This window comes from Lichenostomus cassidix, chromosome 1 (genome assembly GCF_008360975.1).
Source record: "Lichenostomus cassidix isolate B80296 chromosome 1, HeHo_3.0, whole genome shotgun sequence".
In the NCBI taxonomy this organism is placed as follows: Eukaryota; Metazoa; Chordata; class Aves; order Passeriformes; family Meliphagidae; genus Lichenostomus; species Lichenostomus cassidix.
In genome coordinates, this window is record NC_139479.1 from 65,872,202 (window position 1) to 65,886,894 (window position 14,693).

The 14,693-nt window shown below is 34.9% G+C and overlaps 1 protein-coding gene across 8 annotated transcripts in view; it reads right to left on the bottom strand.

The window, feature by feature from the left end:
* Window positions 1-14,693, bottom strand: part of NBEA (neurobeachin) — a 470,218-nt gene that overhangs the window by 263,419 nt on the left and 192,106 nt on the right. For all 8 annotated transcript variants that reach the window (XM_085061526.1, XM_085061583.1, XM_085061573.1 and 5 more), the window contains 2 exons: window positions 13,814-13,940; window positions 9,388-9,515 (listed from right to left, as the gene is read on the bottom strand). In XM_085061526.1, the coding sequence (XP_084917652.1) occupies window positions 9,388-9,515; window positions 13,814-13,940 (255 nt within the window). The remainder of the gene's footprint in view (window positions 1-9,387; window positions 9,516-13,813; window positions 13,941-14,693) is intronic.

Genomic DNA, 14,693 nt, shown 5'->3' on the forward strand with positions numbered 1-14,693 from the left:
CAAATACCAGCCTAACTGTTTCAAGTCCAAAATCAGGCAGAGTCCCCTGCTGAGTTCTGAATGATGAATTAAGTGGAATAAGAACCAGAGAACCTCTGCCTGTGGAGAGCTTCAGTCACAGCATGAACATCCTGTAGATACTGAATACCTTTTTGGCATACCACCTCATTTTTCTTTGGACCTGGACAGAAGAGGAGAAAATAATAAGGGGGGAAAAGGTGGCTGCTCTAAGAAAAAAAAAAATTGTACAACTTAGTCCAGTGTTACCATTCAGCACTGCTGTATACCTGATATGATGAGTCCACCTACAGGCTGTGTTACAGTAGTGCCTGCACATATTAAGAACTTTCTCCAAAATCTTTTAAAAATTATTGCCTTGAAGTAACTTTAAATAGCTCTCTTGCTGCTTTACGTTGGGGTTTTTTTTTGGTTTTTTTTTTTTTCTGGTAGCAGTTAAGTATGAAAAGTCACTAAAAATATTTTCTAGTAAAGCTGAAAGTTAAAGCAAGAAGAAAGACAGAAACTGGTGCTATTACAAGCTGTTACCACAAAGAAGGACTATCAAGGAGGGAATCAGGGAGATGGACAGCAGGGAGGGTACTTTTCTGGAATTCTACACAGAAAGACCAGTCCTTTCTAGGTCTTTTGGCTTGCAACTGGAATACAGGCCACTAGCTTGAAAAATAGATTTGTGAGGAAGTGGCTAACACTGCTGAACTAAGTGGGACCCAAGGATAACAAACAACTAACTTCTTTTCTTACTGATTAAAGGCTCCAGTATTTTGTGTATTTCCTTGTGTCCTTTAAAAGAAGAGCAATTGGTACTCTTTAGTTCCTAATAATGAAAGTTCTATTGTATCATTTTCAACAGTAATTTAGTAACTTCCAACATCTGGTGATTTCTATACTTTTAAGAATAACTTTCAAGAATAACTTTCAGAGCTTCTCTCCAGTAAACCTGACTACTTTACACTGTTACCAGCTCTTCCTTTCCTGAGGGCATGTATTTATTATTATTTTTATTTTTTACAGTTGTGCTCTCCTAACTAAACTTTACAATTAGTCTTACAATTTCAGTCATATTTTTTCTTCATTGTCAAAGCCAGAGAAGACCCCTGTTCTCTGTCTAATGGGAACTCCTTATATTTTGGATTGTAAAGACATCTTAATTATTAATCAATATAATAATCATAATATATTCAACGACATAATCTGAGTGCCAACAACAATTTCTACCCTTAAGTTACAGTGGGACCACACAAGTCAGAGACAGAGGAGAGGGCATGAGCAGTTAACCTCTGTTCCATAGTCTAATACATCTTAGTAAGTGTCCAACTCATTAGACAAGGATAGAGTGGCTCATATGTGTAATTAATTATTGGCAGGTTTACTTTCAAAAAGGTGCCAGATGCTATGCATTTCCTAGTTGCTATCTGGATCTCTGATCTATAATGTTTCCTGCCATGTTAAACATCTGTTCAGAACATACTTCTGCACACAGGAACTTCAGTAAATCAAGAGTTAAATCAAAATCGAATGAATATACGTGTATCCTCTTTCTGGTGTTTGTAATGATATCCCTTTAAAGATGTCAAAAAGGAATATTATGTGAAAGAAAAATGTTCTGTAACTTGTGTTGGGGTCATTATAGTTTGAAGATGTCACTGTGGATAAATAACAGGGACTTCTTTTGTGGCATCTGCTCTTCAGTTCTCTGAATTGGCATCTGTCTTGTCAGGAGTAGCATACTCTAGAGAAATTTCCAAAGTTGCAAAGTTTTGAACCTTGACTCTCTGGAGTAGGTGTAAATAAACAGGCAAATTTAAATATACATTTGGCCCTTCAGCATTTCTTTGTTCCTGCCATACAGACTGCTGGAAAACTGGTGTTTTTTCCTGTCTCCATGTGTGCCAGACTTACTGATGCTTTCAGTAAAATCCACAGTCAGTCTTGAAGTGTGTGCAGAAACACGATCACACTGTGGAGTCTTTCAGTAAGATACTATGAGCTAATCATACCAACCATAGACAGAGAATTTCTTAAAACAAATTTCTGACATGCCTGTAAATAGCAGTTCAAAATTCATGAACTTTATATTTTTCCTGTTTATGAATGGATTGCAACGTGCACAGGCAGGTTTTCAATCAGCAGCAGTATTCAAAATTATATCTACTAGAGGATTACATACCCTGTTTAAAATGACTTATGGTTTTCTTCATGGTAAAAACCTAACCTTGCAAATTACTTGCAGAAATTCATAAAGTAAAAAAGGAAAACACATAACTTATTGAATAAAAGCATTACCTGTAAATCATTATTCCAACCTCACTATCTATACAGGACTTATTTTCAGACAGTAGTGCACTTTTTCTGGGATCTTTTTGCAAGTCTTTATAGTGAAGATAAAAAGGAATCTATGAATAGGAATCCTACTACCACAAGTTCAGGAAAACTGTCTTATAGGAGACTGAGTCGTGAAATTCACTGGATTTAACTGTACTGTGAAAAACATGCAAAACATGCAGCATTGCCTCTTCCTAGACAAAGAAGAAAGTACACCTAGGGCACATGGAAAAGAAGGAGTGAGATGTGGCACACTGGAGAAGAAGTACATTATTAACTTAGCCTTGAAAATCAATTCAGAGCTCCTGACCCAGTACAAACCAAATAATCCATAAGATTCCTCATCCTTACTGAACAGAATGAACATGTCCAGTGAGACACCTACTGCAAATGACACTGGCCTGACCTCTCCACAAAAAGTTTCAACATTCGCATTGATTTCTAACAGGGACTCCCTGATGTCTAATAGGGCTGATTTCCCACTGCTCCCTAAGTCCTGCTTTATCAATTGCTTTCCTGCTCCTTATGCTGCAAGACCCACAGTGTTGTACCAACACAGTATATTACACAGCTACAAATGGATTGGGTGTGATTATTTTTGAGATACTGTTCAGTTCTCCATTCATTTACTAAACGATGATGGCATACTTCAAATAATAGTGCAGAGCAAATATTGAAGGTAAGAAATACACCCTAACCCAAGATATTATAGGGTATTTTCTTTCTAAACAGATATTTGTATTTGGGAATACTGTGTAAAAATAGAACCTTTTAAGCAATCTCCGTTAAACTGGCTGAAACTGGCCAACACATTGAAAAATTATCAAGGGACTAAAAGGCTGATCTTCCTCACCCAGTGTGATCACATAAGTTTCATGGTCTCAAAAAATCACATTAAAATACATATATAGCTATGCAGTCATAAAATCGCATGAGCTCTCTGAAATCTGAGACCAAACTACAGCTGGCATGAACCTTGTATGAGGCTTCCCTGAAAAGACAAACTTCATTATGTAGAGAAAGGAGAAAATGTCTCATACTAAAATGAACTTCAAGGTAATGATTAAAAAATTTCTTATATAAAAAATGAAAATCAATTTATATATACACACATGATCACACATATAAAAGAACAGAAGAAAGGCTTATTTCATGAAGTCACATAAGCACTGACCATCTTTGATGCCTCAAGGGAAAATGATATATTCTTGACTGCATCTACACTCAAGATGCAGTCAGCTGCAGAACAAGAGGAAAAAAACCACTGTTTTTTACTGATTTCTGCAGGTGGCTAGCTGACACTGAAGTACACCTGTCTATCACCATGTAAACAAATGCAGTCATGGCAATGTTAAAGCAAATTAAGGTTAATGCAGACTATTGTTCCTTGCACAATATAGCACAGAGAAAATGGTGATTCACATGCTCAAAACGCACAAAGAAGCTCCAAAAGCATCCAGCAAATACATGACATTTTTTTCTCTTGAGAACGTGGATTGAAGATTATATTTATAACCAATCTTTAAAATAGTCATAATGACTACAAGTAGCATCAATCGCAATACTTGAGGGTAAACCCTATTAAAGTTCTCCAACTATATTTACCCTCATTATGCATTCTGTTGGTGGAAAGGCATCCTGTACTATTTAACTTTTTTATCTCTTCTTTTTGATACAGTGAACATATCAAGCTCCTTACACTGTACTGCATGGAGTTTATCTCCACTCATCAGTCATTCTTGTGCTCTGCTCTCTTGTTACCTCTGCAATGTGTGCTTCATTCTTGACGTGCTGACTATAGAAGAAGATAGTAGGAGTTTTACCAAATTTGTGCACAGAAATGAAATCACCTCCTCACCTATTCTTCCAAGGCACTGGACAAATCTTTGTTGCCTCAGCACTGAGCTAAGGAAGCCAAGAATTCAAATTATTTTGGCAATCCCTACATTCTTTGCGTGGCTTTGTCCCTCATCTCCTACCCTTTAGGACTCATCTGAGTCTAGGTTCTTTGCTCCTAGAATTGCACTCAGCATCTGGCTATGTTGAAATCTGGCTTCTTCTCTGAGTTTTGGTTAGTCCAGAAAATGTATCAATGTGTCACTCCAATGTAATGCCTTTGCTTCTTGTTTTGTGTATCTCCACCTAAGTGCTTAGTTTTGTCAGAAACAATTCAACACTGTGAAAAAGACTGTTAATAAAAATAGCAAAACAGGATCAAAAGTGTATTATAGAAATTTCACTACCATGAATAGCTTAAGGCTTTATTTACATGCTGTTAATTTGAATTAATACAAATTTCAAAATCATAAAATAATTTATTCCTTTCCCCCCTGAATTGCAAATATTTATTAATTTATTTATTTTTTTCAGAATGTTGTCTACATGCTGTGCTACAGACTGGTAGGGCAATTACCATAAGTCCAATTAGTTGAAGAAAGCATGCCTGGGCACACAAACAGAAATATTTTGGATGTGGCAAAGTGAGAAAAAAGAATGAGAGACTTACATGTATAGAGAAAAAAAAAGTTCTGCAAGAACATGCATTTTTCTACTTTATAGCATCTATATAGCACAGTTGAGGAGCAGTTGTGCTCCTCAACACAGAAATACAAAGGTTCGGAAAACTTTCTAAGATAAACACAAGGGGCATGTTAAGCTCAAAAAAACAGGTAAATTTTCTCCAGAAAGTATATGGGATTTCCAGATTACCACAGTATCTTATAGAAAATAGTTGTCCTAATACAATGCTTTCCCTAATACAAAATTCAGTATTCTTCAAGGAAATCAGAAACTAATTGTGCCAGTACTGGTAGATGCCACAGTGATGTCACACTTGTGGTCTTGGGGAGCTTTTAAAGTAGTGTCATTTAGCACCCAAGTTCTATCTGTGGTTTCCAAAGGAATGTTTTTGGCAATTTTTCAATTGTTTCAAGAAGCCTCCTGTCAAACACCATACAAAGCTAGTCCATCACCACCTCTACTGAATATTTTCATAGGGCCATGTGGTGAGTTAATGAGGAGAAACAGATTCTGCTCCTATCAGTGCAAAAACATTCTCTCTGTCATCTGATTTGAATTGTGCCTGTATCAGAAACATATCAAATGTACACCAAGGAATTCATCAGAGATCCTTTGGAGAAGGGCTACCTGGCTGACCTTCTACCCAGCTAATGATATAGCAAAATAAAAGCATCAGTGAAGTGTCTTTGGTACCTCACTCAAGAGAGGGGAAAGCATTCTATGTGACTATGTTTCAATCATGGACCTATACTTACAGTTCAAGACACTCCAAGAATAGCTGTAGTGGAAATACTTTGACCCATCTGTGCTTGACAAAAAGAGGATATAGCTTTTCTTTCGGCTATGGATCAGATTACACTTGCCTGTAACATTTTCACCTAAAAGCTAGAATGTTGCAATGCACTTTACATGGAGGGGATTTGCAGACCATATGGAAACTAGTTAGTGAAAACATATCTGTGCAAGTGTTAAATGGAACTCCACAATGAGCTCTGCTAAGCTCAAATATGTGACCTAGACATATTGCATGTTTGTTTCCAATTAGACTCTATATGGACAACTTTAACCTTTGCAACTTCTGTTCTCTGAGGCATTGGAAGAACCTCAGTTGATGAACCACAGCAGTGTTGGGCTGGTTCTGGTATACTCTGTTTGAAGCTATTTGCATTCAAATGCAAACAAGTCTTTATTAACCCATCACTGAAGATATTTTCCACTTCTAAAATATTCTGAGGAGCTGATGAAATAGTTGAAATTCAGTTGAGTGTAAGATACGTTTGAAGAAAGAATTGGTTTTGGCAAAAGGAGCAAGCACTATTTCAGTAACTAGTAATTTGGTAATTTTAATGGAGTAAATAGATGAAGAGTTTTACCAATAAATATATTATGCAATGTCAGATTACTATTTGATTGGGTTCCTCTCTTACCAGTCACATTTGGGAATTCACCAGAACAAACAAGAAAAATGAACAATTTCAAGTATTAGTGGTCTAAATTTTTGGTCTAGACTGACCAGATCATTGCAGCCTGCACATTTCAACTCTATCAAAAGTTAAGATGCCACTGAGACATTAAACATAATTTACTCAAATAATAGATCTGCCAATCTTCCCTGGGACAGGATGATGATAAAAGGTGATGACTGCAAGATTTTTCATCAAAAATTTGAGGCAGCTGCACTACTACAAAAGGGTGAAATCATAACTAAGGTGCATACACATTTCCAAAAATATATTGACAAAGTGTATCTTAAAGCATCAGATACTCTAGAAAGTTTGCATAATTAGACTGTTTTAGAAGCATTAAAACTAATTTTGTTTTCTGCTCCCTTTTATTTTGTGCTCTTCAGTATGCAGAGTCAGCTACAAGGTTGTGTACATTTTTACTAAATCTGAAAATGATTTAGCATTACTTACACCCACACAAGCACAAGAGCACTGGGAAGAGTTTCAGGAAAAAGCACGTGCCATGAAGGATGTCTTACAGTATTCAGATTTTAGCAAAATCTGATAGGGAAAAACTTCATACCATAAGGAAGTTTTGAAAAACAACAAAGGAAAGGTATTGTTATGTCAAGCTTGAAAGTACAAGCTTCATAGAATGCAACAGATATTTTTTATGGTGATCAATTTGAAAAACAGACAATGCCTAAAGACTTAATTATATGAAGTTTATTTGCTACTTTTTGATTCTTGTAACTAAAACCTTTACATGTGAAGTAACAAATCAAACTATTGCATGTAAAACTGTCAACTTAATTACTGCTTGTCAGTTAAAAAAAAAACAAAAAAACCAACCAAATTTCAATTAAGTAAGCCCCATGGGAATTCTATGCACTCTCATATTTTGAATAACACCACTAAAACCCTCTGTTTTGCAGAGTCATTACCTGGAGAGCACTTTCAAATACTTCTAGACTACCACTGGCTTTCAGTAAGCAATGACAAGAAATTTCTCAAAGTAAATCAGGTATCAGACTAGGAGAAAATTTGGTATTCTTTTTCAAAGGCAACTTAACTAGTCAAGAATTCAGTTTGGTTGAGGAAAAGGGTCTCACAGAGGCAATGAAGAAGGAAAAGGTCACAAGCACACAATGACTATAAAAGCAACTCTCTGAATCCTCTGTTAAGAAGAAAAAAAGCCCAATTATTTCAGAGCTGGTAAAGAGAAATTCAAGTCCTGCAGTGTAAAAATCTATGGTGTGCTTGGACTTTTTACTTACAGATTGTAATTTCAATATATTGGGAAGAAAGAACTGGGTTTTAGAAATCAGGGATGAGAGAGTGATTGAATAGAAGGTTAGACATAACATTAAAGAAAAATTTTGGGGAGGATACTACTTGTTTTAGAACTGTGTTTGGTTTGTAAACAATGTTTTCTGATTCTGAATTGGGTGGCTAATCTATCGCTTTTCCCATAGATGGAAAAAAAATCTGGAATGATGCTCCAAGCAGTTATCAGAAACTTGCTACAAGCCAGAAACAAGCCAAAAAGACCATTTCTCTGTGGATAAGCAGTAAGATAAAAAACTGCCATATAGTTTAGAGGTTCCTGTCACCTCTAAATTTTAGTCTTTCTCATATGTTGGGAGCTGTTGTAGTCTTGTTCATGATATAGATCTGACCAAAGACAAAATCAAAATGGCATCAATGAAGAATTTTTTTAATCTGTAAAAGAACTCAAGTAAAACCCAGACAATTTTAGTCATATTTTTATAAAAACTACAGAGCAATTAATCAATTGCCAAATGGAAAAGGAAAATGCTGCTACAAATTTTTCAACCAACTTCACTAAGAGATTTAATAATATAACCCATCCATTATCTTAGTCATCTCAATGTGAATCTCAGACCATTAACTGTAGCTGTCATTAAGCAGGAAGTGCAACTTACAGCTATAAAATTAACAATATAAAATACCTCAAGCTTCTGAGTATTACTAAGCTACTATACCATTCCTTGGTATTATTGAACAGTAATATTATTAAACAATAATAAGACAAAAGAAGAAAATGCTCTGGGAGATTTCATTTACAAGATGTAAATATTCCCATTAACAAGAGCCTACATTGTGAGATGTAATCATGGAATTACCATAGAAAAACTGAACACTAATGTTTACGTAAAACACATATATAATAGAAGGAGTTTTGAAATTTGAACACAAAGCTGTATTTTTTTCTGTGTAGATCTTCACATATTATAAGCCTTGTCAGAATGAGACTTTTCCTCTCAATAAACAGCAATACTGTGTATAACAACAATCTTGGAAGGAAAAAGGTTTACTTGGCTGAGTATATTTCCCTGAAAACATGATCTGGGAGCTCATGCAAATTCCCCCGTCACTATTTTAACTGCATTACTACTGATTCATTACTTTCCCCGTGAGCTTGCCATATTTGCACTTTCTGCATAATTTCTGCATTATTTCCTGCCTGATTTATGAGGCAAATTTTCTAAATATGAAGTAGTAAAGACAGCACATAAACCCCATAAAAATCCTTGAAAGTGGTCAAGGATATTTTTCTTTAAAAATCTCCACTTTTTATTCCCCTTCTAGGGACAACTCTATCTGCCTTGTGTGAATCCAACTGACCAACCCGGGGAAATAACAGCCCTAGCAAATGCAGATACATGCATCAATAATGTTGGAGCATGGTCTTCATTTCACATTCTGTTGTGGGAGCGGATTACACTTTTTAATTGTATTTTCACTAGTTTCTCAAAGACAGGCTGAAGCACTGAATTATTCTGAGGAGATAAAAGCAAACTACAGAGAAGATTTTTCATTCTTAGGTGACAGGATGTATCTTTACAGATCTCAGGGAAAGATAAAGCAGGTACAAAAGCTATCACTTTTAATTTCTTTAAATGAAATTAAATGCAAGGAAGTGAAGTCACAATGTATTGACAAATGATTAATTTATTTATCAAAAATAGTTATAGAAAGTCCAGTCAAAATGAAAAATTGTTTATATCAAATGAATAATAGCTAAAATAATATAATCTTATAACAGAAACAGTACCTTCAATCAACAGCTCTTGTCCATGACTGCCCAATAATGTTCGGGAAAGGAAAGGGGCAAAATCAACAAAAATTTCTCGCAGGAGAGGGGCCACTTTTTCTAAAGCTCTTTCAAGCTTTGCAGTGATACTGTGGAAAAAAAAAACAACAGAGACCATGACTGGAAGAACACTTCACAGTAGAAGTTAAATGATGTCAAATCACACCTGTTTTTAAAAGTTTCCGTAAGCTCCTTAGAAAAGTTGATGATCATAATTTTGAATAAACTTTATAGTATTTAAATGGCTTCAAGTAAATGAAAATATCATATCAGAATCAGCAGTGTATCAGCCTCATAAATTCTAAAGGAATTGCAGAGTACTCCAGAACAAGAACAATTTTTATTATCATTTTCAAACATGATCAGAAGAATGTCAGATATTCAAGTATAGGACTATTTCACCTGTCACAGCTAAAATCTGATTTTACATACATTTGTAATCTTGAAAAGAGAATATTTTTATTCACATCAAACAATCACAAGCAACTTGCTTGTTTATTCAAGCTTTCAAATAACAACATTTGGTATTGCAAGGGAGCATATGAGAAACTGTAATAGCACAAATATCAAGAGAACCAATATTCTTTTCTTCAACTTTGTGGGAACATGATCCCAGGTAAATCACTTTGTTTTTGCATTTGACTTCTCTGCCTGCTGAGGCTCTTTGAAGCATGATATGGTCCTTAATTTTTCCTTGCACAATGAGAAGAGGTGTTGTGACTTCTGTTTGCTTCTTGAATACCAGAAATAATATTCCCTTGTCTGGGGATACAAATTAGCAATATCCTGAGCATGTCAGCAGTGTGCCAAGGACTGTACCCCTTAGGGTTCCTTCTTCCCTTTTAAAACTTGACAGGGTGTGACACCTTTGCCCTCTTACATCAAGATTAAAAACTTGATATATTATCTTAAAACTATTACTTTAAAATGGAAATGAACTTACATACATATTCTGGTGTACCAAGAATTTTTGCTGCTCTTTTTCAGATTGCTGATGGCTGAAGGGGTTTTCATTGTGCTTGCATTATGGCACCAATATAATATTGGCATTCAAAAGTGCAATTATAAGAATCTAAGAGAATGAACATTTAAATTTTATACTTTACCTACTATCTATAAACACTAAGCAAATGTGGATGTTTTAACTCAGATCACTTGAAGATCCCTACATTTAAAAAGATGATGTTGTAAACATATTGGAAGCTTTTTTCCCTAGAGTGAAATTATTTCACTGAACTACTGTAGCTTATTTTCTTTCAGTGTGCTGTCTCTCATTTGAAATTCAGATAATGATTTTCTAATGCTATAAAGGATGGACTCATATCACCAGCCTTTTAAGACTGTTTTAAAAAGATTATTTGAAGTGAACATCACTGGTGTAAAGCCTCTATTGACTATAGCTGAAATGCAGGTGACTAGCTTAGAGTTTTTAATTTGCAACATGAATCTAACCCAAGCTTTTACTGATAAGAGATAAAAACCTCCTCGATTGATCTAGACTTATCTAAATCATGTTTTAAAAGATACTTTTGCTGCAAATTGTTTTATAAAATCTCTAATTTTAAAGGTAACTGAAAATTTCAAGTACAATTGAAAAAAATTCAAGTTCAAACATTTTTAAATTGAGATTAATTTTTACTTAAGAATCAAGCAATATTGGAAGTACAGATATGGTATTAACCAACACCTTGGATGAACTACTGATAAACAACTTCTTATCAAATGGACAGCTGATGGATCTTGTTTACTATGGACCTATTAATGGGCAATTTAAAATAGTATTCTGTAAAAAAATGAGTTCAAAGGTTAGCATTTTTAAAATATGCATATCTAAGGACAGAAATTAATATTTAAATAGAGAAAGAAGAGAAGTTCCTGGTTCATTTATATGTTGAGAACTGGGTAGAGTTCAGGTCCTTCAGTTCCAAGAAGAACAAGCAAAATCAAGAAATAAATCTATACAGAGACTCCAAAAATTTTTCAGGGATAGGTGGGTGACCCATTTACAGCTTTTTCTGTATTCACTCATACAGATGAGAGAGACTAAACTGATTCTACAGCTGTTTCTAACATTTATTAAACCTTATACAGCATACTGCGATCGTTAGGGGATTTCCTATGGAGATTAATGTAACTATTTTTCATGACTGAGTGAAAGGATTTTAAGGGGTTTTTGAGAAGAAATAATATTTTTTCCCCTTTCTCTTTCTGGACCTTCAATGAAAATAAATTCTTAATAGCTCCCAAATTCAAGATTATTTAATTTGCAGATTAAAGACAATACATATCAGAAAATAAGCTATATATAAATATATATTACATATAATATATATTGCTATAATACTTACTACAAATTATATACATTTATAATTGGCTTATATCTAAATATATATATAATTCAGATATAGAAAGGTGATAAACTGTGACAGAAAAGACTGAAAGACCAAAGTAAAAGGACACTAATAAAACTGTGATCAAAAAGACCAAATAATCCTGTGGAAGGTTCTTACTACCTCCTACTTGAATTGGTCACAAGAAAGTGCCAAGAGAAGTGAGGGTGTACACCACTGTCCCAGTCCCATGTATGCTACCTTCCCAACTTCATTCCAAGGCAAACCTCTGCCTCCAAATCAAGACTATTAAATGTCTAAAAGCTCAAGATCATTCTCCTCTTCACTTTCCTCTGCTCAGTCGACAGCTATAATCAAATTCTCCTATGCAGTTGCCATAAGGGAAGGCTTTGAAATGTTAGCTTTCATGTCACACCCTCTGTCCCCACAAACAACTCTGATTTGTAATCTCATAAAAGCTATAGCACAATGAATTCATATGACATAACAAAAAAAAAAAAATTACCAAAATAAAGGTTTAGCTGTTTCTTAGGCAGAAGATGTAGAGTTGGGAGGGTAGGCAGAAGAAAGGAAAGAAAGCCCAAAAGACATTCCTTGGGTTGATTAAATTTTAAGTTGTTTACATGTTAGTACATTTCAGCTACTACTCAGAGTACATCTGAGTTCAAATTCTGAGTTCAAAATTTTAATTCCAGATTTTGCAACTCAAATTTTCTTTGATTCCAGGACAAAAAATTTAAAAATGCCACATGACCTTGCATTTTTTGTAATAACTGAAAAAGAAACTGATTATTGATCCTATTGTATTTTAACATACCTATTTAATTTTAATAGATTTTAAAATGTGTATCGGAATTTAGAAAAAGATGTCTCCCTCTGTGAAGTGTTGTCCTAGCACATGAAGAAAAGAAGCAAAAGGAGTGGTTTAATTACACCACAATTATATTGACTTGCCTTATGAAACTGTCAAGAAATAAATAACATCATACAAATGGTCATTGTCTCCTTGAAAATTTGCATCTTTTTGGTGCGGAACCAACATCCCTTCTCCCTTCAGCCTGCTCCTGCACCCTTGGCTGTGATTCCACCTGCACAAACTCATCTGATCCTTTAGGCAGGACCAGCAAAAAAAAGTAATATTTTTCACTGGGTCTTCAATCACTGAAGCACTGATATTTTTTTTATGGGTTATGTAGGGCCCCTGATTTAGGTTTATTTCCTTTCTAGTTCATTAGGGAACGAAGTCTCTTGTTCATGAGCTTCTAAGCTTGTTACCTCATGAAGAGCCTATGAACACCTAGCTTGCTGCTGCATTCCAGTGTTCTTACAGCCATACTTTGCAGTACCCAGCCAACTAAGGGACAGTTGGCCACTCCTTAATATGTCCCATGTCAGCTTTTTAGGGCAGATGCATGTGCACCTTCAAAAGGTCAAAAATTTGTCGCTGAAGTGCTGCAGCAAAACTTTTTTGCAATAATAACCTATTATACAAGATATTTAATAGGAAATTCAGAGGGCATTTTCCTGGCTGCCAGTCAGGGCAAGAGAGGCCCTGGGCATGAGTGTCTTGGAGACACTCTGGGCATGAGTGTCTTGGACCACCAACTCAGATCGAGTTCCTCACTTACTGACCTTCACAAGTGCAGGTCTGGTTTTGTCCTCTCCAGTTTAACGCAGCTTTCGCTAGCTCAGGAGAGGTTGTCTCTCTCTTTCCACTTTCTAGTGCTCCATTACCAAACTGCTAACTTTCCAATTTGTACTATCATTATTGAATAAAGAAAAAAACAACCACTTGAAGAATTACTTTAATGAAGTTTTAGTGTCTGGTATAGTTTGAACAAGTTAGACTCTTCAGTTGAAAAACTCAGACTTTTCAGTAAAGTGTTATTTTAGTGTATACATTCTTAGTACCCCAAAATATACACACTGTAGCATATGTATAACTACCGTAATGCACATTAAATGAGCTAATTTTTTTTAAAAAGAATTTTGGGAAACGAAATTCTAATTAATATCAAAAGATGGAACTTGTGTACCTCATGTTTTCAGCCGAATCCTCTGGCATTGGAGCAACAGTTTGGACAGCTGGGAGGTTTTTGCTGGTAGCACCATTCACAAAGCTGGATGATGAAGAGGAAGAAGAAGATCCTGAGTCTACTGCACCTGTCCCCCAAAAAAACACAAACCTTAGTTCAGTCTTAAGAAACAAAATTTTAAAAAACTTTTCATGTAGTCCTTGTATTATTGACCTACTTCTAAGTAAGGAAATAATCCTATTTTTTCTAAAATAATGAAAAGCTTTCCATATTATTATCATAACAATTAATACCTTAACTTTGTTGGTATAAAAACAATAAGTTTAAAATCTATTGAAAGTCAGGCAAAATAAATCCTTACCTCATTTTCATTATTCCCAAATTATATTCCAAAATTGAAAATAATTTTACATCATCCTGTAAAGCAAGATCTTGCTGAAGTAAAGGTATACTTAAGATGACCTTGAGTGGAGAATAGAATTTTAATTTTTTTTTAAATATTTATATGTGCAAACTGGCTGCCCAGTTGCAACTACAGGCAGAAAATAAAATAGAAATTAAAAAAATGAGAGAGAAGATAGAAAATGTGTATTACTTTTATAGGAAGTAATAGGGTAAATTAGTGTCTGAGGAGTATTAAGACTCTAATTACAATTGTTCTGTTTCCTTCCTCGATTTAAGGAGAATTGTAAAATCTTTAAAGTAGGGAGGGCAATGGGGGTATAATTTCAATGGGTTGTAAACAGCTGCCCAGAAAAAAAGATGCACACAGAGCATATATTTATACTTTAAGTGATCTGGGTCAGAGCTAAGGGCTAAACTTAGACTCTAAATGCCAATCTATCATGTTTGCTGAAATGGTACTGTGAGTTCAGCCTCT